Genomic DNA, 21,464 nt, shown 5'->3' on the forward strand with positions numbered 1-21,464 from the left:
CGGCACACAAACATGTAATACAATATTAAATTAAATTAATATCAAATTATTAGTAAATAAAATTATATATTAAATTCAAAAAAAGTTCAACTTTTGAATTTACGAGTAAAATATACTAAATTCAAAAATAAATATTCTAAAATAACCGCCGCAAAATATTTAAAAAAAATTTTCACTGTCTAATTAAAGAGTGCATCACTTTTACCCTGAAGAAGTAAACACACTTAATGGTTTTCGAACTATGTATATCAAAAAAGAGAAAAACTATTTGAAACGTGATTTGTTTCCTTTAAAAATCAAGTCAGGTTGTTTGTTGGTTTCTCATCAAACTTAAGGAAAAGTTAATCAAGATGGATAGAACGGTTGCAATAAAAAGTGAATCTTATTGAAGTTGTGCTATCTTCGAAAGCTCGAGAAAATTTTTTTTTTTTTATTTTCACGATATATTTTTATTGTCTACATTGAGAAAAAAAATTAAAGAAAATACACAATACGTTCCTAAAATAAAGAACTTTAATAAATTATTAAATTATCATGAAAATTATTAAAAAGTATTATAAAAGTTTGATAAAAGAAAGTGGCTGTGTGGACAGAGTACAAGGCTTGGGTCCCAAGGGTCCTGGGTTCGATCCCCCAAAATTATTTTTATATTAAAGTCTCAAATTACTAATTTTAATATTAAAATAAATTAATAATTAATTAAAATTTTTAATTTTTCATTACAAGAGTCATCATATTTAAAAAAAAAAATTAAGAACTAAATATATTTTATTGAAAATCGTGTTCATTCATAAAACATGGATCTACAAATTTATAACGTAATTTGTTTATTTTTTTTTTTAATTCTCCTGATAGTGAGATTAGATGCAAAAAATCACTAGCGCACGCGGAATTGGATACAAATGTATGTGCACTTGCATTTAATGAAGAGATAAGTCGATTGAAAATGTTTTATTTAAATTTTACGACAAAGTAATTTCAACAGAGTCGCATGTCCTCTACAATAATAATTCCTCTCGCGTGCAATAAGATAAAAGGAGATGCTTAGAGAAAGACAGCAAAAGAGAGAGAGAAACTGGAGCGCCTCCTATGTGTCATGAAAAATGGAACTTTAATGACTTGAAATTCCTATTTACTTTAGTGCTTTCTGCTCCATTTGGAATAGTCGTATAACGACATTTATATGTCAAGTGTGTATTTGCCGTTATTATTTGACGACGAAACCACTTACACTATAAATTAAAAAAAAAAACAAAAAAAAACAAAAAAAATCCTGTACTCATTTTCTTAAAAGCAAAACATTACCAATAAGAAAGTTCTACTTCCGAGACGATTAAAAATGAACATTTACATTGCAGAAAAGAAAAAAAAGTAATATCCGTTTTTAATTGGTTTAGCGATATCGATATTATTATTTATGAACATTGCCAATTACCAACTAAACTAAATATATTTTACTAGTGATTACTAATTTATGAAAATTAATAATTATTATTAAAAAGTAATAATTATATACAAAAAAACTAAAGAAAAAAGGGAATTTAGAAAATGAAACTATAAAAATACCGACACAGCAATCTACCTTACCGGCTGACGATAAAGAAATTTTTTGGAAAATGAAAATATAAAAAAATACCGACATAGAAATCTACCTTATTAAGTGATGGTAAAGCAGTTTTTGGAAAATGAAAATATAAAAAATTACCAACATAGAAATCTACCTTACCGACTGATGATAAAACAGATTTTTGGAAAAATAAAAATCACCGAGATAGGTGATTTTTTGGAAAATGAAAATATAAAAAATTACCGACATAGAAATCTACCTTATCAAGTGATGGTAAAGCAGTTTTTTGGAAAATGAAAATATAAAAAATTACCAACATAGAAATCTACCTTGCCGACTGATGGTAAAACAGATTTTTTGAAATATAAAAATCACCGACATAGAAATCTATCTTACCGACTGATGGTAAAACAGATTTTTAAAAATGAAAATATAAACATTACCGACATAGAAATCTACCTTATCGGCTGATGGTAAGACAGTTTTGAAAATTTTAGAAAAAATCATTTACTATCAGTCGGCAAGGTAGATTGCTATGTCGGCAATTTTTTACATTTTCCTTTTTTAAAAAAACTGTTTTACCACCAATCGATAAGGTAGATTTCTATGTCGGTAATTTTTATATTTTCATTTTTTCAAAAAAAACATTTAACTATTAGTCGGTAAGGTAGATTTCTATGTCAGTAAATTTTTATATTTCCATTTTTCTAAATTGTTACCATCAGTAGGTAAGGTAGATTTCTGTGTCGGTAATTTTATTTTTTCAAAAAATTTTATTAAAATTTAGTAGAAATTTTCACTAATTAAAATGTAGAGCAAAATGTAACATTTACCTTACAAAAAAGGAATGGAGAGAGAAAATAAAGGGGAAAAATTTTAATTCGATCACACTATTTATCATTTTTGATAATATTTATGAAATGATGATCAACATTGCCAATTACCAACTAGAAATCCATTAATCTCACACCACACACACCCGGTCCAAATACAGATGTATGCGCGCATGCATGGATTCTAATTTATTGCGCTAGTGGTTAGTTAATCACGTGGTACTGGCAATTACTGGTCGAGAATGTGTGGCATGATAAGCTCATTTTCGTTTTATTATAACATCAATAACATCCTTTTTTTAATCTATTTTATAGATGCATTTGTCTACATCCTTTCGTCGCATCAACTTTTGCAAATTTTTTTTTTTAATTAACTTTCACTTTAAAGGAAGAAAAATAAAAATAGAGTATTTAAAAAAATTTCCTTTTCAATTAAGAGCATATTACTCTTTAAATTTGAATCAGTATTAAATAACTAATTGCAAAGCAGAAAATCAGTCAACGATTCAAATAATAATATTCTTACTAATCATTTAGTTTTTTTTGAATCAAAGATAATTTATTTGAAACAAATAAATTTTCTTTGTATCAAAGAAGAATTTATCAAAGAAAAATTTATCAAATGCAACCTAATAAATTTGTATTTTTCACATACAAAAAACCGAAGAAAATAATTTTACTTTCTTTTTTTAAAAAAAACAATATTTTTCCATATAAAATTTTTATCTCCATAAATTCTCTTCAACCCTCGAGTCTTCCTTTTTACACACGTGGAAAGAAGAGAGGGGGGGTGTTTCAGGGTGAAAAAAAAGAGAAGTAGACCATGAAAAATACATAAAATTCGCAGATTGACATTTTACAAAAGAACTCTAAAAATGATATTTATACAGGTCTATAAAAGAAGAAATAAAAAAAAGTGATTCAGTTCTAAAGCAATATAGGCTGTGGTAAATTGACAATTTTTTTTTTCAAATTCACTACGTAAAAATGAGTTTTTCATTTGAAACAAAATAAAAATGAAAAAAAAAACAAAAAAAAAATAGTGCGTTAGGTAAATGTATATGAGCCTTAAATTTTTTTTACGATTACAATTTTAAAAGCCATTTAGTACTATATATATATATAGTCGAGTTTGGGGAATAGTACTTCAGCTATTTGGCGTTTCCACTCTGCTGGTTCATTATGTTAAATGATCACTTTTATGTGTTTATTTATGATCGAAACGATAAAATATATATGCGTACGCGACGTTTAAGTCCCATGATGAAAGAGAGAGAGAGAAAAAAAAGAGAGAGAAAAGAAATTTAAGTACACGTAAGGGAGAAATAAAATTTGCAAATTACTTTGTCACTCAATTCTTAAAATTATACTGCAAGTGAGCTACCTGTAGAGTCTCTTGTCTTTCCTCCAAACAATCAACTGACATTTTCGACGACGAGAATCAATATTGTGCCATCAAAGTTAAATCCGCCCATAGAAAGCCTAATCGAAAATGCTATTTAACAACCTACGTGTTTCACGACAATCAGGAATAATAATTAAAGCCTTGCCACCAACAGCAGAGTGAACCCTTTTGATCAGTAAATTCCTGTATTGCGTCAGAAACACTTAATGCTTTAGACACATCATTTTCCCTAATATTATTGACAATTCAATTCTTTCTGCACTAAAAAAAAAATTATTTGGTTCAAATCGACTATTATCAAATAAATATTTATTTCTATCAAATAATTATTTATTTGATTCTATCAAACTAAATTTTCTAAACAAAATCGTCGTTGGTCACAGTCGTTAAAGGGGTCTATATATCCGAATTAAATTTACACTTTGCGTTCGAATCCCGCCAGAGTTAAAATTTTAATTTAAAAATTACGATAATTTTATGTGGTTTTCTTTGAAAAAGCAAGTTACAATAAATAAATAACAAAATTTTAATTTACAAAAACGTACATTTTTTATTCGATTAATTTTTTCTTTTTATGTTGATTAAAATTTATCCAAGTGAACGCGAGTGAAAGAAGATTTTCTTCTAAATTATTCTTTTTCTTTCTGATTATATATATATAAGAGGACTTGTAAAGGCGTTAATATAAAAATTACATTAAGGAGGAACACTTTCTCGTTTGATTCTCACAGGCATACTAATACTGAGTTAGTAACTTTTTTTTTCCAGTTAAAGAAATCCATGTGGATAAGAAAAAAAAATGCTAGGGGAATGGTGTGAAAAAAAAGAAGGCAAGTAGAGACTAAAAATGAAGATGCCAGAGAGAATTTTCCACAAGGAGCATTCACTTTCCGTTGAGTGTCGTCTTAGTATACAGTCAAGGGTAGACAGAGTGTAAAATTAAAATGATCTCTTTTAATTTCTTTTTTTTCGAATTAAAATCTCAACGAAAACAATTTATTACATATATATTTTTTTATCTAATTAAAAATAATCGATCATAATTATAAAATATTTATTTATAATAAATAAATTTTTCTAAAAAAATTTTGTTTGTTTAAAAAACGTATTTTCAAAAAAAAATTCCCATCACATTGCTTCTAATTTTTTTTTTTTTTTCCGCAGAACGAATAGAGGCATAACAAACGTAGAAATTTATTATTTCCTCCAATATTAAAGTTGATGTCTTTTGAAAGGAACGAATGAAATATTGAAAAATAAAAATGAGAGAAAAGTTTTTACAAGGGGTATATATATATATATTTCTCTTATCAAAGAAAAGTCTATATCAGAGAATTGTTTTTGTTCTATGAAAAGTTTGTAAATATATATTTTTTACTTAAAATATATATATATATATAATAGTTGGATAATGATTTTTGTTGAATTTATAAAAAATTATATTATAAACCAAATAGATTTTTAGAATTATTTCTGGATCAGTGATATATCAAAAGAAAATTTCCAAAAAGAAGTAAAAATACTTATGTTTAAAAACCGGTGAAAAAAAAATATAGATAGAAAGGTAAAATGCCTCATTTCAAGTTCCATCGTGAATAAAGCAAAGCAGCACTCTCAGTAATGAGAGTATTTTCCCAGCAGGCAACCACATTCTCGTCGCCTTAAATCCCATTTTCAACCTCTACTCATTAAATTTGCATGATACCAAAGCGAGGATTACTATAATGCGACAGGTGCGTAATCAAAAAAAAAATTTTAATTATCATCAAAATTTTTTATAAACTCAAAAAAAAAAAAATGTTATCCAAATTTTCACTCCTACATTTCTATTATTCCTAATATTCATTAAAACCAACATTTTTTTCAAATAAGTTACTTTTATTTTTTCAATTTCATTTAACACAAAAATTCTTTTTTTTAATAGGTGTTGTTTTTTAAATTTCGTAAAATAAAAATTTCCTAAAATTAAAATTTGGTTAAATTAAAAATTCTTATGGAATAATTATTATTTTTGTGAGTAATTTAATTTAATTTTTTTTTTGGGGGAATAATTGAAGAAAATAGAATGACTTCTGTTACGTTAAATATAATTAAGCTAATTTTCACACACAGCTATAAGTTTAAACAGGTATTAATTTCCATATCTTGGTAAATAAGGGCAAAATTTCTTCCCCTTGAGAGAGAGAGAGAGAAGACTTCCCCTTACAAATTCCTAAGCGCGCATGTTGTAATTGCACTGAAGTCAAATATCTCGGGAAAAGTAGAATAGGAAGAATATATATCTGTATGAAACAATACTGAAACACTATATATAGAAAGTACGGAAATAAGCTTTCATACGTTTCACTGCTCACAGTAACAAGAACCGAAATTACGAAGAGATAATAAAACTTTACACAGCATTTGTATCACTATGTAAAGTACACTTATAAAAATTAAAAAAAATGAGAAAAAAAAAATATATTTTCCTCAAATGCAATTTTACAATTATTAAATAATTGAAAAAAAAAATTTTTGCAAAACAATGAAAGAAAAATGCGACAACTATACTAAAAAAAAAAATTTATTTGATTCAAATAATCTTGTACTTGACTATGATCAAATAAATATTTACTTAAACCAAATAATTTTTATTTGAATTAGATAAATTTTATTTGAACCAATAATTTCTGTATTTGAAATAAATATCATTTATTTGAAAATTATTTGGCTCAAGTAAATATTTATTTGATAATAGTCGAGTAATCTAGTATTTGAATTAAATAAATTTTTTCTTCAGTTATGTAGGAGAAACGAATATATAGTATATGAAAAATAAACCTAGCGGTGGCGTCTTCAACTAAAATATTCCCCTAGTGATGGGGTCCTCAACTAAAGTATTCCCCCTAGTGATGGCGTCCTCAACTATAGTATTCCCCTGGTGATGGCGTCCTCAACTAATGCGACAAATAATGAGAAATTAGTAATCGATTATTTATTTTAATTACTCGATTACTTGACTATTATTAAATAAATATTTACTTGAACCAAATAGTTTTTCAAATCAAATAGTTAAATTAAATAAACTGTATTTGAACCAATAATTTCTGTACTTAGAACAAAAATCATTTACTTGACTCAAAAATTATTTAGTTCAAGTAAATATTTACTTGACTCAAAAATTATTTGGTTCAAGTAAATATTTATTTGACTGAGATAAAAATTATTTTTGGTTCAAGTAAATATTTACTCGACTAAAAGAAAATTATTTGGTTCAAGTAAATATTTACTCGACTAAAATAATTTTTTTTTCAGTGTACTTAACAGTTTAGAAAAATTTGTAAAGTCTGACTGCTACTAAAAAATTAACCGTACTGTCCGAAACTAAACTTATTTACCACTGAAACAAAAATTACAAGAATTTAAAACATTGTCTGCCTGAATCCTGACTTTTACTACTGGAACCATAAAATTCAGAAGTTAAACCTTCATGTTTGACTAAAATTTATTTTCACTACTGATTATAAAGATAGAAAAATGTGACCCTTTTCCTAATGTTTATTTTGCACTGGACAATGAAATAATTTATTTTATTTAAAAAATTAAAAAAAAAAAAAAAACTTCTTATTTACAACTAAAAATGACAAATTTTTTACTTCAAAGAAAATATAGAATTTTTTCGTTAATTCATTTTCCACTACTTTTGTAAAAAATATAAAAATATTTAGCCAAAAATTGTAACTGAGTTTTTTTAAATATTTATTTTTTTGTATCCTTTATCAAAGTTTTCCAACTAAAAAATTACTTAAATTTGCATACAATTATTCGAAAGTTTAACTTTTTCCCCATCAACTTTACGTATAGTCACATTTATAAAAGTATATAATTAATTAATTAAACTTTCAAAAGTCAAAGTGTGCAAAACTACATATATATATACTTTTAATTCTCAGAGGCTTTTCAGTTTTAATTACAACAAACAAATAAAAAGTTTTTCCTTTGCGAATTAAAAGAAACCAAAAAAATTTATATATATTACTTTTTCATTCTCTCTGACACCAATTAAATTTCAATTTTCGTTTTCCTTTACTTTCACGCGCCTTTTCAAAGATCTCTCAACAAACCATGAACAATCATAACTACTTTGTGTGGTTTTGTCTGATTCTCTCTTCAAAGTATATAAAGTTTATCTTGTCCTCTCTCTCTCTCTCTCACTTTATCTCAATTATTCTCGAAACTAGGGAACTAAAACTTGATCAATTAGACCCGTCGGATTCTATAAAGTGTTTGTTATTGATTCCTTATTGCGGATTGAGTAGAACGACAAATAAATTGGATCAATCAATTGTAAATAAAATTAGGAACTCGCGCATGGACTAAAGTACGTGTTGACTCTTCCTAACAGGATTAACCATTAAATTGATTTTCGTTTCTCTTAAAATTCATTTTCTTCCTTTTTTATTACATTCAAAACTTCCCAAGTAAAAAAAAAAATATAAAATTCTAATTGAAATTTTAAAATTTACACATGTAATTAATACCTTTTTTCTATAATTACAAAATTAAAAAAAACAAAACATATTTGACAAATTGTAAAAAAAAAACTATTCAAAATTTTACAATTTCAGTAGAAACTATTATATACACCGAAAAAAAAAAGTTCTCAAATTTAGAGGATTCCTCTTCTTTTGCAGCAACTTTTCCTTTTATATATGGGCACTAAAGTTTTCATATCTAATTGAGAGGATTTTCCTCTTTTATATTTTGAGAGGAATAATTTCAAATAAAGATTTATTCATCTTGTTTCAAACTTACGTCAAATTCAGAAATGTCAACCTTCTTTACAGGGTTAAAAGAAATTTATGATTTAATTTACTCGTTATTACTCGGATTAAGTAATTTATAATGAAAGGAACCATTTTTGGAGAAAAAATATAGACGGCGAAAACACGAGCTGAGTTTTTATACAATAAAGTACCAAAGATTTTCAGGTTGTTAAAAATGTTTTTAGTTTTTGTTCATTTTAAAATAAAGTGCTCAGTATTCAAGTGAAAAAAAGTTAATGGATTATTTAAATAAAAGTAAATATATTTTTAAAATAGTGTAGAGGTCAAATTGATGAAATAATCAATTCTGATTTGAATATTATTAAATTCTAACCCTAGAAAAAATAGTGGTTAAACAGATCGCATTGTTGATAAATTATAATAAATTTATCACAGTTTTTAATATGAATAGAAATAATTTTTTATACATTAAAACCTTAATTTTCAGTGAAAAATTTGTTAATTAAATAATTAATGTAGAAAGTACAATTTCAGATAACTGATTTTTCAGCTCGTTGTCCATTTTATTTTGAACTGTCACTTTTCAAACAGTTTGAAGATGCGCGCAACAAAACAAAATGAAACTATAAAAATCTTTTTTACAGCATAAATTTGTTTCATTTTGAGAGGAATAATTTCAATTATAGAAAAAAAATCTTAAATGCAAATGAATAAATTCAATCAAAGAGAAAATATTAAAAGTTATCATTTAATAAAAATATTCTCGAATAAAGAAGAAAAATCCTCCTTTTTGTAGATGAATATTCGTATATTGAAAATAAAATGTAAAAATAATTTATGAGCGGAATTTTCTTCTCATTTGGAGATTTTATTTTTTTCGGTGTATTATTATAGGGAAATTGGGATAATTTGTAAGATTATACGTTCGTGTCATAAAATACATAATATTCATTATTAACATGTGTATATGTTATATTTAAACACGATGTCCATTCACTAGATATAATCCCTGTGAATAGTCCACCTTCTCATAAATATTCAATTTCTCATCATTCGCATGAGAATTTTATAAAATCAATATTCATAAAAGAATTATTAGTCACGCGATTCAAATGAAAGAATACTCCCAAATTGGTTAATAATAAAAAAAAGCAAAAATAATAATAAAACTTTCAATATTAAAAAAAAAAAAATTTCTAGCCTAGAGATAATTCACTGAAAAACATTATAAATAATAACTAATATAATAGCTCAAACAACTAACAAAAAAAAAATTTCTCCTACATAATTTAAACGGTAGTATTATTTATTTCCATAAAAAAAATATCTCCAAATTTTTTTTTAACAATTAGTTTATTTATTTCAAACTAATATTATGTATTTTATAAACGAATTTTCTACATAAAAATGTAAATAAAAAGTATATTAAAAGTTAAGTGATTTTTATGTTCCGGAACCCCAAAAAAAAATTTCTTTTTAATTCCACTTTTTTCTGTGTTTAAAAAACGAAAAAAAATGAGATTAAAAAAATTTTTTTAAGAGGATCCGGAACATATAAAAACAGAAAGAAAAATTCAAATTAGAAACGAAAATCAATTAAACTTAATAAATGAAGTGTAAAAAGTTGATATATATTTGTAAATACACTTGACTGAACTTTCTAATTAATAATTTTAGCCATCATGTTGGATATAAACTTGAGAGGTGTTATTCCACTCGATTCAAACTTATAATTAATTTCCCCTTAAATGAATTTTCAAGAAGCCATATATATATATATAGGTACGAATTTTCAACGTCAATTGAAATGCGAACTTTGATCAATGAAATATGAGATGAAATTCACTATATATTTTATATAAAAATCACACTATAATATATAGTACAACTCTTGATATACATATACAAAAGTCATTGGAAGAAATATAGTATACGTAGTCTCAAGGTGAATTGCACTCATTTTTTTTTGTTGCATCTTTCGTGAAAGGCCAACCACAATGTACCGACTGCGTGTCCTACTTTGTTAGCGAAATGGTCATATACTATCGAACAATAAATCTAACTTCTTTTCTTCTTTTTATGAATACACTACACGAACGACTTAACGTCTTTTTTAGTTCACTTTTATATACTAAATTTTTTTTAAAAATATTTTCTTAAAATTTGTTTCTAAAATAAAATATATTTTTAAATAAATTTTAATTTATTAAAATATATTGTTAAATAAATTTTAATTTATTAAAAAATATTGTGGTTAAAAGTAGTATACTTTTTTTTTCTAAAGACGTGACTAAAACGAAAGAAATATTTTATCTACTTATCTTCATTTCAAAGACAAAAGATATTTTTTATATTAAAACCTGACATTAAAGTACCTACTAAAATATAATCCTATTTGTCCAAAATATACTGACTATCATTTATCATTGTATAACAATAATAAAAAGCAGTCATAGTTTTATAAAAATTGACATTGTTTTCTTAGAAAAATAAATTCTAATCAAAATTTTGTATTTATACAGTGAAAAAAAATTTATTTGATTCAAATACTCGATTACTTGACTATTATAAAATATTTACTTGAGCCAAATAATTTTTAATTAAATTGTATTTATTTCAAATACAGAAATTATTGCTTTAAATACTATTTAATTGAAAATTATTTGGCTCAAGTAAATATTTATTTGATGATAGTCAAGTAATCGAGTAAATGAATTAAATAATCGGTTACTAATTTCTCAATATTGGACGCTTTAGTTGAGGACGCCATCACTAGGGGGAACATTTTAGTTGAGGACGCCATCACTAGGGGAACATTTTAGTTTAAGACGCCACCGCTAGGTTTATTTTCCATATTCGTTTCTCCTACATAACTGAAGAAAAAATTTATTTAATTGAAATAATAGGTTACTTGACTATTATCAAATAAATATTTACTTGAGCCAAATAATTTTCATTTAAATGATATTTATTTCAAATACAGAAAGTATTGGTTCAAATAAAATTTATTTAATTCAAATAAAAATTATTTAGTTCAAGTAAATATTTATTTGATAATTAAGTAATCGAGTATTTGAGTCAAATTATTTTAAACATGCATTTTTTAGAAAAAAAAATGTACCCCTACATAAAAAAAGACAAAATGCAAAAAAAAAAAAGAAAACGGAAATATAAAAAATTATAAAATGATTGAAATGTGAATGTAGTCAAAAATTGCACTGAAGCAAAAAAATTTGCAAATCAAGGAACATGAAGAGAAGAAGATATGGAATTTTTTTTATTTTTTAAATTGACAGATGAAAAATGATTGACAGAATCAGAATTCTAGGATATATATCAAACTATATATATATATATATATATATATATATATATATATATATATATATATATATATATATATATATATATATGGCTGAATGCAGCTGTCATATAAGTTGTTGTCCAATGAATCAGAAAACGAAGGCACATCAATCAAAAAATAAATATGAGTACACACCCGACTATTTATTATTTAATATTAAGTAGACAAGCGAATTTCATCGAATCAACTGCTGCTGCGCCTAAGTTTATCGATTTTACACTCTCTCTCTCTCTTTCTGTCTCTCACACGGCTATACGCATTTATAAACTGCATGAGCAATTCCTCCATTGAACTGATTTAAAGAATTTTCTGATTAATCTCAGAAATTTTAATAAAACTCTTTTTCATTTACATGTAGAATAAAAAAAATAATAAATCGTTTTACCAACTAGACTTTTTTAAAATCACAATGAAAAAAAATTATTTAGTAGAAAAATAATTGATTATTTAAAAAAAAATAAGTCTAACCTTTGACTGCAACCGATGTGATGCTGGTTTAAAAAATTTCCAACACTTCCGGAATAGAATATTTTTACTAAAATGACAAAAAACACTTCTGTTCTCGTTCGCGAATTAAAAGATTCGAGCACTCCCGAAACTAATTTCAAAATTTATTTTTAAAATTCACTTTTGATCACGTCTAAACAGGTCAATACACGAATAGTAACTGATTTAATTATCTTTGAGATTTTACAACTACATTATGTTTATGACCTTCGGCTTATGGTAACCTTTATAATGTAAACATAAAGCTCAAAATGCAGGTACAATTCCAAAATTACTTTAATTTTCCAATTATTAATTATTTCAATCGAAATTAAAAAAAAAAAAAATTGCTACCTCTGCTATGAAACTCTTATGAATCTTTTTATATCTGTATTTTTTCAAAGGTTTATTTGTTCAAAATAATTCAAAAATTTTGTTTATTTCTTTTAGGAAAGAATAAGATTGTTTAAAAAATTTATTTTTTATTGTAAGCAATTTTAAAAAATCGAATTCAATGTTGGAGAATAAGAAAAATCCGACAAGTGCAAGTTGGACTTGCACTGAAATCTATGGTTCCGTACACCCGTCAAAATTTATTTGGCATATAAACAAAAATTGCATTGACAACCTCTAGAATAAAGCACTACATACAAAAAAAATTACCAACGTTTTCACAACCATTGGCAACAACTAAAATTAAGCACTACCAGAGGAAAAAAAAATTACCAATAATTTTTACAACCATTGGCAATCACTAAAATTAAGTACTACTAAAGAAAAAAAGACAACCATTAAAATTAAGAACTACCACAGAAAAAAATAATTTTACAACCATTGGTAACAACTAAAATAAAGCACTACTAAAAAAAAATTATACCAATGATTTCACAACCATTGGCAACAACTAAATAAAGCGCTACTATAGAAAAAAAGTTACCAAAAATTTCACAACTATTGGTAACAATTAAAATTAAACACTACATGCAAAAAATTACCAATAATAATTTTACAAGAATTAACAACTAAAATACAACACTAATAAAGAAATAATTTACCAATGATTGCACAACCAGGAAACCCTAAATTTTAGTGCGAGTGCAACCATCACTTGTCCGATTTAATTAAATTTTACAATAATACATTTTTATCATCATCATTTACTTAAAAAAGAAAACAAAATTCGAGACTTTACAATTTTTTGTAAAACCATTTATAATTTTATATTCTAGTAATCTTTTCATAATTGCTCATATACGAAATTCTATAAATACTTCAGTTCAATTAATAGTATATATATATATATATATATAGAATGCAACTTCTACTACAAACTTATTTAATATGAAACTTCTCTCTATTCCATAGAGAGAACAAAGGCTAATTGATATTTTGAATCATACATAATATAAATTCTCTATTTTGGCTATGAGAAATAATTCTATTTCAAAGTGATATAACCTTCGTGTATAACATTTTCAATTAATATCGAATCCACTTTAATTGAATTCTCAACGCTATTTTGGCTCTCCGAAGGAGTCTCAAAATATAATTAACATGATGAAAGATCTTTCTAGACATAAAATTCAAAACTCTTTATATTTAAAGTGACAAAAAAAAATTCTCCAAAAAAAAAAATTTCAATTTAAAATATCAATAAATATATAAAAAAAAATACGAGAAACTAAAAATATTTTTAAAAGAATAAATATTCTATGACTGAAAAATGTTAATAATTGACTTTTTTCTTTAAATTTTTTTTAATTTTCTAAATTTCCGTGACAAAAAATTAGTTCTGAACGTTCAAATAAACAAAATCATTTTATTTGTCTACTTTGGATTAATTTCTAAATATCGAACGCTTTAGTTGAGGACGCTATCACTGGGGGGAACATTTTAGTTGAGGACGCCATCACTAGGGGAACATTTTAGTTTAAGACGCCACCGCTAGGGGAACATTTTAGTTTAAGACGCCACCGCTAGGCTTATTTTCCATATTCATTTCTCCTACATAACTGAAGAAAAAATTTATTTAATTCATATACTAGATTACTTGACTATTATCAAATAAATATTTATTTGCATTAAATAATTATTCAAATGGCATTTCAAATACAGAAATTATTGGTTCAAATACAGTTTGAATTCAATTATTTAACTAAAGTAAATATTTAATAAAGTAGCGCTTATTTGAATTAAATAAATTTTCTTTTCAGTGTAATGATTAATAATTTTGTTTTGTTTTTTTTTTGATTTCCAGTTAAAATGATTATCAATCAAAACAATACATAAAAAAAAAGAAAATCTATTTATGAAATTAGTTTGTAAATTATTAGCATTGAATTTTCCCATTATAAGTTGTAATTTACTTAACTCTCGTAAAGAGAATTTTCAATAAAAAATGCTTTTTGAAGCACGTAGCAAATTGGAAATGTCAATTCCGGAAGTTGGCTATAGTTTTAAACTGCTTGTTTTGTTATTCTTGATTATTTAGCTCTTGTATTTAGGAGAAATGTTGTCAGAAGATAATTGAGTTCGCTCGTACCGAGAGAGGGAGAGAGAAAGAGAGAGTCTAAAACGAGCGTTTACATTAAAGATTGCCATCCTCAAAGGAAATGCACGCCATGTATGTATTTGAAAGTCCTCTATATAAATAAATATATATATACATATACTCATAAGCACTTACCTTTGAATAGAAGTCCGTATTCGTTGAACCCCTTTTTTGAATAGTGCGAGAAGAGAACGGACGCTATTCACAAATCCTGCGAACACTGAAAGGGTGACTCCACATTTCACGTCTCGGTCGATTTTTAGAATTTGATGAACATTTAACATAGTCCACACTTCATTTCACTTATACACTTCACTTCCTATAGACATCTGAAACAAAAAAACAATTTTTAATTAAAAAAATAAAAAATTCTCTTTCTTCTATAAAAAAGAATTTATTAATTAAATGCAAATTAATCAATTTTAATCAATCATATTTTATAATAATGAAAGTTGTGCGCTAGAATGAGATTTTTATCAAGTAAATTGTTAAAAATTTTTATTTCGTACCACATCCGACAAAAAACGATGAATTAATTCAGATTTACATTCACTGAATCGTAAACCGATTACTGGGATTTGATTTTGTATGATGAAAATTGGAACAAAATGAAATGGAATTCTTTTGATGTATTTATGCGATAAAAAAATATATAATACCTTTTATATATGACTTTGGTATTCTCTCTTTTTAAATTAAATTCATTGTATTATGGCAAAAAAGAATTTTTGTTTTACGACAAAAAAAATTTTGCACTAGAATCATTTAACATTTGATCAAAAATCAAAATAAAATTTTAAGCTAAACAAAACAAAATTCTATCAACTGATAACAATTTTGGAAAATTGCGATTAAATCATAAAATATGTTTCAAAATTTTATTTGTTTCATTGAAATTTTATGATAAAATTTTGTATAGCAAAAAAAAACCTATTTTTCATTTTTAAAAATTTAAAGTTCCAAGTATTCATTTTTCTTCGAGCGAATATGGAGCAAAATATTCATCTCTCCAGTTTTACAGGTTTTATAATAGTCCCTTGAAACCGCTTATTCCACGCACCTGGAGACCGAGTGAGTCTTTATTGTTTCCTCAGAAATTCTTTGCATAAAAATGCATTCGGTCGATTTACAAAATTATTCATAATGTGTATATAGGTACTTAATGTATTTTTAGAAAACATATTACTATTTTTTATATCTCGCACATTAATTTTTATATAATCAAATATTTAAAAAAAATTTTTTTTTTTATAAATTTTCTCTATTTTTATTTTTTAAACATTGTAAATAACAAATGAATTTATTTATGAAGTTTTCGAAAAATAAACAAGTCAGCTGGATAAATATATAAATTGGATGATGAGATTGGATTACTACAACTACATTTTACTTTTAGGTAGTATAAAAGTTTTGTATATTGTAAACAAATTTTCACGCTTTATAACAAAAAACTTTTTCAAGTAGATTTCCCCATTTGGTTTTCATGATAACTAGTTTATAAACTTTTTAAAATCCAACTATTTTTTGTATCAAAAATATATTCTCAATTCTTATAAACTTAAAACCAAAATTAAATTAATTCAATTGAAATTTATCTGGCAAAATATAAAACAGTTAATTAATTTACATTTAGAAATCTAAAAATATTTAATACATTTTTTAAGAATATACATAAAAATAGTGTTTCATAATTTATAAGTCAAAAAAACAGAGAGAGAGAAAAAAAATTCTTCTGCAAAAAGAAAACTGAACATTTTATATACTAAATCTATAATGGAAAGCAAGCTACATCAGTGTTATTCTCGTGTTGTAACAAGAATCAGAAAACATATACATTTCATGAGTAAAAAGCTTTTTTTTCAGAACCAAGAGAAGAGTTCGTGTTGGTCGTAAATGAAATAAAAGCTGAGTGCTTGTAAAGTTTTCGTTCCCAATTATGAGACCTGTGAAAATTCTATGTTTTTAATTTCAACACTCTTCCAATTTACACATTTCTCCTTTTATTTATCTTCATATATATTCATTTGTCCCTGGTACCCTTTTTGAATTTTTATCTCTTATTTACATTTTACAACAACAATAACGGCAATAATAATAATAAAAATAATATTAATATTAATATTAATAAAATTATAAAAAATTAAAGAAAAAATAATTGAAAATAATAATAAAATCCCTTGAAATCATGTGAACCATATGCTAATATTTGTATGAGAAATGAGCACGCAAATTAGTTAAAAGCAATATATCTTTAAACATCTGAACCAATGATTTTCTCGTTAGAGAATTGTCTGTAATGTTCATTTTCATGAATAATTCAGTGTGTCAGCTACAATTATTGTTCCGTGTTACAAAATTACATATATCTCAACCTGATATTATGTAGCTAAAAGGATATGAGTACTCGTATCTTCTATATATTTGCGCGCAACAATAAATTGCCAATTATAATATATAAATATAATCATTTTCAACAAAATGAAACTCTAACCGCATATAACTATATAGCAAAAAATTTATACATTCCCAATCTTTTCTAAATTTACATAGATTATTGTATTAATTAATAAAATAATTATTTATAAAATAATCCGTAAAGTGAACTTTTAATTATTTATCAAACTTAATTTTTGATAATATAATTATCAACATATTATTAATCTTATCAGTAAAAATTCTTTTCAAAATCATTTTTTTATTATAAATTTTCTATTGTATTTATTTTATAATTATTATTTTTATTATTATTATTATTATTATTATAATTCTTATTATTCAATAATCCAATAATACAAATCAAAATTAAATAGAAATAAAAATTTATGACGAAAAAAATATAGTAATACAAAAAAAAAGTAATAATATCATTACAGCTATTAAAACCTGTTATGGATATTGTTTGAATATCAGAAAAACATTTCGTGAAATTCAATTTTGCATTAAGTACACTTGGTATTGAACAATTTTCAAGAAAAAAAAGTAATATAGCCTCAATAAAAAAATGAATTATGAAATATCTCATATAATAGTAAGTGTTTTTCAGAATATCGTATCAATATTGTCAATTTCCATTAAAACGAAATGCAAATTCAATGACAATTTTTTTTTATTTCCAAACAATTTATTTACAACCCGAAATAAATATTATTTTTTATACTAAAAAGAATAAGTATTTTTGTTAAAAAAAAAAAGTCGAAAAAAGTCGTATTATATGTGTCTGTTCTAAGTCCTGTCTTATCTACTGGAGTAAATATATTTAAACACATTTCTCTCTTCCGTACATATACAATATATGCTTTCGTAAATATTTACATATGGTAATTAGTTTCTTCAACAACAAAAAAAAAGTATCGAACAAAAAATGTATGGCGCACTTTTTTATTGGTCCAGCGGATGCTGAGCTATACTAGAAAACAAATTCCGAAAAAATTCCAAAAAAATAAATATGCGAGATAATCGTTCCGGAATACCGCCAATAAAATAGGGAAAAAGTTTCGAACAAAAAATGTATGGCGCACTTTTTGATTGGTCCAGCGGATGCTGAGCTACACTCAAAAATAATTTGGAAAAATTTTCAAAAAATTAAATTCGGGAGATAATCGTTCCGGAATACCGCCAATAAAATAGGGAAAAAGTTTCGAACAAAAAATGTATGGCGCACTTTTTGATTGGTCCAGCGGATGCTGAGCTACACTCAAATAAATTTATGAAAAAATTTCGAAAAATTTAAATTTCGAGATAATCGTTCCAGAATACCGCCAATAAAATAGGGAAAAAGTTTCGAACAAAAAATGTATGGCGCACTTTTTGATTGGTCCAGCGGATGCTGAGCTACACTCAAATAAATTTATGAAAAAATTTCGAAAAATTGAATTTTCGAGATAATCGTTCGGGAATACCGCCAAAGTCTTTAGCAAAAAGTAGCGAACAAAAAATGTATGGCCCACTTTTTGATTGGTCCAGCGGATGCTGATCTACACTAGAAAACAAATTTGGAAAAAATTTAGAAAAATTAAATTTGCGAGATAATCGTTCCGGAATACCGCCAATAAAATAGGGAAAAAGTTTCGAACAGAAAATGTATGGCGCACTTTTAGATTGGTCCAGCGGATGCTGACCTACACTCAAATACATTTATGAAAAAATTTCGAAAAATTAAATTTTCTAGATAATCGTTCGGGAATACCGCCAAAAAATTGAGCAAAAAGTCTCGAACAAAATATGTATGGCGCACTTTTTGATTGGTCCAGCGGATGCTGAGCTACACTCAGATAAATTTTTTTAAAAATTTTGAAAAATTAAATTTGCGAGATAATTGGTCGGGAATACCGCCAAAGTCTTAACCCGGGAGTCTCGAACAAAAAATGTATGGCGCACTTTTTGATTGGTCCAGCGGATGCTGAGCTACACTCACTAAAACTGGGAAAAAATTTTCGAAAAAAAAAATTTGCCAGGTAATGACTTGGGAATAATGACAAAAAATTGAGCAAAAAGTGTCGAACAAAAAATGTATGGCGCACTTTTTGATTGGTCCAGCGGATGCTGAGCTACACTCAAATAAATTTATGAAAAAATTTCGAAAAATTTAATTTTCGAGATAATCGTTCCAGAATACCGCCAATAAAATAGGGAAAAAGTTTCGAACAAAAAATGTATGGCGCACTTTTTGATTGGTCCAGCGGATGCTGAGCTACACTCAAATAAATTTTTTTAAAAATTTCGAAAAATTAAATTTGCGAGATAATTGATCGGGAATACCGCCAAAGTCTTAACCCGGGAGTCTCGAACAAAAAATGTATGGCGCACTTTTTGATTGGTTCAGCGGATGCTGAGCTACACTCAGATAAATTTTTTTAAAAATTTCGAAAAATTAAATTTGCGAGATAATTGATCGGGAATACCGCCAAAGTCTTAACCCGGGAGTCTCGAACAAAAAATGTATGGCGCACTTTTAGATTGGTCCAGCGGATGCTGAGCTACACTAAAAAATAATTAGGAAAAATTTTCAAAAAATTAAATTCGCTAAATAATTGTTCGGGAATACCGCCATAGTGATTAGAAGAAAGTTCTGAACAAAAAATGTATGGCGCACTTTTTGATTGGTCCAGCGGATGCTGAGCTACACTCAGATAAATTTTTTTAAAAATTTCGAAAATTTAATTTGCGAGATAATTGATCGGGAATACCGCCAAAGTCTTAACCCGGGAGTCTCGAACAAAAAATGTATGGCGCACTTTTTGATTGGTCCAGCGGATGCTGAGCTACACTCACTAAAACTGGGAAAAAATTTTCGAAAAAAAAAATTTACTAGATAATGACTTGGGAATAATGCCAAAAAATTGAGCAAAAAGTCTCGAACAAAATATGTATGGCGCACTGTTTGATTGGTCCAGCGGATGCTGAGCTACACTCACTAAAACTGGGAAAAGAATTTCGAAAAAAAAAAAATTTGCGAGATAATCGTTCCGGAATACCGCCAATAAAATAGGGAAAAAGTTTCGAACAAAAAATGTATGGCGCACTTTTAGATTGGTCCAGCGGATGCTGAGCTACACTCAAAAATAATTTGGAAAAATTTTCAAAAAATTAAATTCGGGAGATAATCGTTCCGGAATACCGCCAATAAAATAGGGAAAAAGTTTCGAACAAAAAATGTATGGCGCACTTTTTGATTGGTCCAGCGGATGCTGAGCTACACTCAAATAAATTTATGAAAAAATTTCGAAAAATTTAAATTTCGAGATAATCGTTCCAGAATACCGCCAATAAAATAGGGAAAAAGTTTCGAACAAAAAATGTATGGCGCACTTTTTGATTGGTCCAGCGGATGCTGAGCTACACTCAAATAAATTTATGAAAAAATTTCGAAAAATTGAATTTTCGAGATAATCGTTCGGGAATACCGCCAAAGTCTTTAGCAAAAAGTAGCGAACAAAAAATGTATGGCCCACTTTTTGATTGGTCCAGCGGATGCTGATCTACACTAGAAAACAAATTTGGAAAAAATTTAGAAAAATTAAATTTGCGAGATAATCGTTCCGGAATACCGCCAATAAAATAGGGAAAAAGTTTCGAACAGAAAATGTATGGCGCACTTTTAGATTGGTCCAGCGGATGCTGACCTACACTCAAATACATTTATGAAAAAATTTCGAAAAATTAAATTTTCTAGATAATCGTTCGGGAATACCGCCAAAAAATTGAGCAAAAAGTCTCGAACAAAATATGTATGGCGCACTTTTTGATTGGTCCAGCGGATGCTGAGCTACACTCAGATAAATTTTTTTAAAAATTTTGAAAAATTAAATTTGCGAGATAATTGGTCGGGAATACCGCCAAAGTCTTAACCCGGGAGTCTCGAACAAAAAATGTATGGCGCACTTTTTGATTGGTCCAGCGGATGCTGAGCTACACTCACTAAAACTGGGAAAAAATTTTCGAAAAAAAAAATTTGCCAGGTAATGACTTGGGAATAATGACAAAAAATTGAGC

The 21,464-nt window shown here is 26.3% G+C and overlaps 3 protein-coding genes across 7 annotated transcripts in view; 2 read left to right on the plus strand and 1 right to left on the minus strand.

Annotated features, from left to right (window-relative positions):
- LOC127282472 (uncharacterized) overlaps positions 1–21,464 on the minus strand; it is a 241,720-nt gene that overhangs the window by 156,621 nt on the left and 63,635 nt on the right. Inside the window, exon 6 of the mRNA XM_051306726.1 lies at positions 15,108–15,301. Coding sequence (XP_051162683.1) covers positions 15,272–15,301 — 30 coding nt within the window. The 3' untranslated portion in view covers positions 15,108–15,271. The remainder of the gene's footprint in view (positions 1–15,107; positions 15,302–21,464) is intronic.
- Positions 1–21,464, plus strand: part of LOC127282469 (nitric oxide synthase-interacting protein homolog) — a 181,257-nt gene that overhangs the window by 131,663 nt on the left and 28,130 nt on the right. The gene's annotated exons all lie outside the window — the stretch shown is intronic.
- The window catches only part of LOC127282468 (adenosine receptor A1-like), a 79,677-nt gene that overhangs the window by 43,463 nt on the left and 14,750 nt on the right, over positions 1–21,464 (plus strand). The gene's annotated exons all lie outside the window — the stretch shown is intronic.

Source organism: Leptopilina boulardi, unplaced genomic scaffold, assembly GCF_019393585.1.
Source record: "Leptopilina boulardi isolate dan_hultmark-lab unplaced genomic scaffold, ZJU_Lbou_2.1 LbouV2_30, whole genome shotgun sequence".
NCBI lineage: Eukaryota > Metazoa > Arthropoda > Insecta > Hymenoptera > Figitidae > Leptopilina > Leptopilina boulardi.